The sequence below is a fragment of the Diceros bicornis genome, chromosome 30 (assembly GCF_020826845.1).
Source record: "Diceros bicornis minor isolate mBicDic1 chromosome 30, mDicBic1.mat.cur, whole genome shotgun sequence".
NCBI classification, from domain to species: Eukaryota; Metazoa; Chordata; class Mammalia; order Perissodactyla; family Rhinocerotidae; genus Diceros; species Diceros bicornis.
The window spans coordinates 11,544,127-11,549,260 of record NC_080769.1 but is presented as its reverse complement, the minus strand read 5'-3'; the positions used below and the strand labels follow the sequence as shown (position 1 = coordinate 11,549,260).

The following is a 5,134-nucleotide window of genomic DNA, read 5'->3' as shown; positions in this document are numbered from 1 at the left end:
TAATGAAGCTAAGTATGGTAGATGCTAGTGTTCTTCAGAAGGATATGATTTACCAGTGAGCAATCTGACTAATTACTAAATAGGTATGTAAAGAGTCAGTTCCCTTACTCTACTATAGGCCTAATTCCAGGGTACAACTGACATGGTGCTACCAAGGGATCAAGTGAAAGCTAGTCTCTAGATATGACCACAGCCTTGCTTCAAAACGTTCCCTGTCCAGTCCACCTTCTACAACTTTCCTTCTTCTGAGAGTGATCAAAAAAATCACTGAATTCTAGAAACGTTGACTCAGGTTGTGCCTCTATAGAATCTGAGCAAACAAATTGAGTTTAGAGAATTGAAGTTATCTGTTAGACACCACTGATATAGACAAAAATAAAAGCAGGTTTCCACGCTAAGTTAGAACTAACTTGGCCATTGCGTTGTCTAGCTGATTTAGAAAAAAATGGTGATGGAAGAATCCAGCATTATGTCTCACCTAGAATTCCTATCACTCTGCTTCATTCTAGAAACCCTAGCCCAAAGTAGACGAAACAATGTCAGAAAACAAGCTATCCTACTGAGAAGTTGCCTCAAGGCTCCCTTCATATCCCTGTTCCTTCGGCTGTAAATGAAAGGATTCATCAATTGAGGAACCACAATGTACATCACTGAAGCCACTGCAGTCTTCCTGGAAGAGTCAGTAACTGCAGAACTAATGTACACTCCAAAAATGGTCCCATAGAACAAGGACACAACTGCGAGGTGAGCCCCACAGGTGGAAAAAGCTTTATACTTTCCACCTACTGATGGCATTCTCAAAACAGAAGAGACTATTTGAGTATAAGAGAACACGATCCCAGAGAGAGAAATACCACCAAATAGGCCAGTCACAATATTTATTACGATGTTATTGATGAGTGTATCAGAACAAGCGAGCTTGAGGACCTGAGCAAGTTCACAGAAGAAGTGAGGGATTTCCAGGTCCTTGCAGAAGGACAGCTGCAACACCATCAGACTGTGGAGCAGGGCAACCACAATGCTAAGAAACAGAGAGAGAAGCATCAGCAGGACACAGAGTCGAGGATTCATGATGACCGTGTACATCAGTGGGTAACAAATGGCCACATAGCGGTCATAGGCCATTGCTACAAGGAGAAAATTCTCATATCCACCAAAAACCAGGGCAAAGCCAATCTGTGTGAGGCAACCTATATAAGTGATGCCCTGATTCTCGGCTTGTATGTTCACCAGCATCTTTGGAATTGTAGTTGTGCTTATACAGATGTCAGTAAAAGATAGATTGGAGAGAAAGAAATACATTGGGTTGTGGAGTTGGGAGTCAGAGCTGACAGTCAGGATGATGAGCAAGTTTCCTAGGATGGTGGCCAGGTACATGGACAGGAACAAGTAGAATAGGAAGGACTGCAGTTCTGGATCATCTGTCAATCCCAGGAGAAGGAATTCTGAAACATCTGTGTGATTTCTGGGTTCCATGTTGTTTGTAAATCTGATGGAAAAGTTAGGGTGAAAGGAAAGGAAATTAACCGTCCCCAGATGGGCAGCAGAAGCACCAACTGGGAGCTATTTTGCAAGGCAAATTCTTGGTACCACTCTAGAGTTACTGCTGATAAACTCTGGGGTGATGACCAGCAATCTGTTTTAACAAGCCCTCCAGATGGATTTCAAGCATGCTAAAGTTTGAGAATCAATGCTTCAATAAAAAGAAGAAAAAAACTCTATGTATATTGTAAACCCATCAGAATATTCTCATTTTTCCCTCTGCTAATTTCTCCCGCCATTATTGTCTCTCACATTTCCTCTTCCCTCTACTTCCTTTGTTGGTCATTCTTTTTATTGACCCCTAGCTCTGTTTCCCACCTTGTGCCAAGTGCTGAGACTGAAACAAAGAATAAGACATGATGTTTCCTTCAGAAATATTCCTTGCTTTCAAACAAAGAGACAGACAAGAATGAAGTTATAAATCTTTCTCGTAGAGTATTTCCCCCAATTTGGCATGCCTCAGAAACATCTGAAGGGCTTGTCAAATTATAAATGAGTTAGCATATACTATCATTACACTTGTGCAAGGGGAAACTTAGGTAAGATGAGGTAACATCATGGATACGAAGTACGTGGTTAGTTCATGGCAAAGGCTAGGTCTAAGCTCAGATCACCTGAGGGCTGAGATGACTCTCTTGATCAATCATTGTTAATGCCTCTGGCTAACACAGAATTGGCATTCCTAAACCCACACTCAGATTTCATAATTCCCCTTTAAAATCGTAATATTTCATCCTGAACAATGCCCCAAATATTTTCACTTTCACGCCTGCCCATGAAGTATTGTGTGGCAGGTGCATGACATCCATCCAAATATATGCTCTGCACCTGAGCAAAGGTTAGAAAATTTTGCCTATAGACTAGAAATTCTTAAGATTCTCACAAGGAAACACTACTCATCTGAATTAACAATTAATTCCAGGAGAAGCTGGGTAAATATCAGTGACATTCTCTGTCTCATCCTAGGGGGACTTCTTCTCCTCACGTGATAGATGGGATATCATTTAAATAAAAAAAAACAGCTAAATGAGAGAAAGAATGAAATGAATAGACTTTGAAAAAATATATTAAAACAGCAGCAATTTTTGGTCCTTGGAAGACAGAGAATTACGAGATAAGACAGACTTATTTGATACTTGTAAGATAATCAGGTGTCCTAACAGGGGTGTCCCTGTAAAGCAGTGGTTCTCTGTCACCTACAGGAGACAGAAGTGGCCATGACAGTCTTTGTTATTGGTGTTTTAACTACTCTCAAACACTGAATTTAATCCAGACCAGCACTTCCTCTGTGAAGGGGGAAAATTGTTCCCCTGTATGGAATCCTGGTGGCCTCATTTGCATAATGGAAACTGTCATAATACCTTATGGGGTTGTTGCAAAGATGACAAATGAACGGAGGAAAGGCATCCATCTCAGCATTCAGCATATGGGAGCCTCGTATTGACATTTCCTGTTGTATTTTTTTTTCTGCCATGAGGAAAATATCCTGGCACGTTTCACTCCTCAGAAGAAAGCAATGGGGTGGGGCAAGTTGAAGAAAGAAAATAGAAAGAGAGAACATCCCTAGATGTTAACTGCAGATTTCAGGGAAGAGTTTCTAAGGTGCAACTCCAGCTAGGAACATTATTTATTTATTTGTTTGTTTGTTTATTTATTTATTTATTATTTATTTTGTGAGGAAGATCAGTCCTGAGCTAACATCCATGCTAATCCTCCTCTTTTTGCTGAGGAAGACTGTCTCTGAGCTAACATCTATTGCCAATCCTCCTCCTTTTTTTCCCCAAAGCCCCAGTAGACAGTTGTACATCATAGTTGCACATCCTTCCGGTTGCTGTATGTGGGACGTTGCCTCAGCATGGCCGGAGAAGCGGTGCGTGGGCGCGAGCCAGTGATCCCAACCCGGCCGCCAGTAGCGGAGCGCGAGCACTTAATGCTAAGCCATGGGGCAGGGCCCTGGAAACATTTATTATGTAGAAAAGGAATGAAAGAAAATCAATGATATTAATATTCATTTGAAATGGACATATGATGAAATATATAACTATTAAAATAAATTAAATAATAAAATGAATTAGATATGTTACAATAAAAATAGTGAAAACCTATGAAATATTTTCAAATTACATAAAGTGTACATCATTAGAAAATATTTTAAATATATTTAGAACCCTCACAAGTAATAATCCATAATGAAAATAAAGCTGTGTAGGTTTATTTTTATTATAGACTATTCAAGCCAAAAGGAATAGAGATAACCATCATGTACTGGTATCTGCCAGTTAAAAGTGTAAAATTCACACACTTGATTGTCTTCATTCTATGTATTTTATTGCAATAAATAATATAGTTATATGTGAAGCACCCACATCACGTATCTGCAATTTCTTGATTCTTTTCCTTCCCCAGGTCAACCACTACGTGAACTTCATATACGTTACTCACTTGCATGTAAGTCACTATAATTAATATTATTGTTCCATAAACAATTGCATTATTCGGTATTTTGAAAGCCTTGTATAAACAAAATCGTACACACATGTCATTTACATTTGGCATTCCTATGTAATTTACTTTTGTTTATTGTTGGTATATTGAATCCTGACATTAATTTTAATTAGCAAATAGTATTCCACTATATCATTACCACATGTTTTATTTCTCTGTTGCCTACATGATAGGTATTATGGTTTATGCCTGTCATCCCATATGTTTATGAATACACATACAATATAAACCCATTCATGGGGGGAATACCATAACATTCCAGATGGTGCTGTCTCTAGGAAGAGGAAAACAAGAACTGAGGGGGATACAAAACAGTTGCCCTCTATATGCATATTATTTTGTTACTTTATAAAAAAGACCTGAAGCTGATATAGCAGAATGTCAACATTCGTGAATTCTGGATTGAGTTGAAGCGTGGTCATAGGATTTATTACGATCCTATCTCTGCTGTTCTTACATAAAATACACAGTAATTTTAAAAAGAGAAACAAGTGTACTAGGAAGGCAGATGGCTATGTCTCTGTGTCTCCACTTTCTCTCCAGCTTCCTCACAGCCCAGCTACAGGGATAATACAAACACTCTTCTGTACAATGGTGTATCAAGAATCAGGAATCGAAATGAAAGGAAAAGCTGACCAAACCCCTTCTTCGTGATGAGACAAGAATTCCAGTAAATGTCAGAAATTTTTATAACAGTCATCATGGTTGAGAAGGGGCAGATTTCTGCTCAGGAGGAAAACAGATTCTGCCATTTTTTATAGAAAATAGGAGACTAGAAGATTGAAAGCTAGCTCCACATTGGTACGTATGTCCGGGAGAACTTGCCAACAAGAAGACAGTTAGGCTGAGGTCACATGGACACTTGGTGCTGATCATTTCATGCATGTGCTCTCCTCATTTCTTCCCGCAGATGAATTTGTAGTAAAACACCTGTCCTTATGACCAAAGGATTAACTAAAGGACTTTAACTTACCTGACTGGCATCACTGTGGAATTATGCTTCACACGCCACCTGCATATTGAAGACAGAAGATCTGTCTTCAGGAAGGGCAGAGAGACCAAGTGAGGCAATGGGTCCCTGGCCGAG

At 39.4% G+C, this 5,134-nt stretch overlaps 1 protein-coding gene across 1 annotated transcript; it reads right to left on the bottom strand.

Moving 5' to 3' along the window:
- Positions 1 to 474: 474 nt before the first annotated feature.
- On the bottom strand, positions 475 to 1,476 carry LOC131394215 (olfactory receptor 7G1-like). The gene has a single exon (XM_058525438.1). The coding sequence runs from the start codon at positions 1,474 to 1,476 to the stop codon at positions 475 to 477; it is 1,002 nt and encodes a 333-aa protein (XP_058381421.1).
- Positions 1,477 to 5,134: the final 3,658 nt, after the last annotated feature.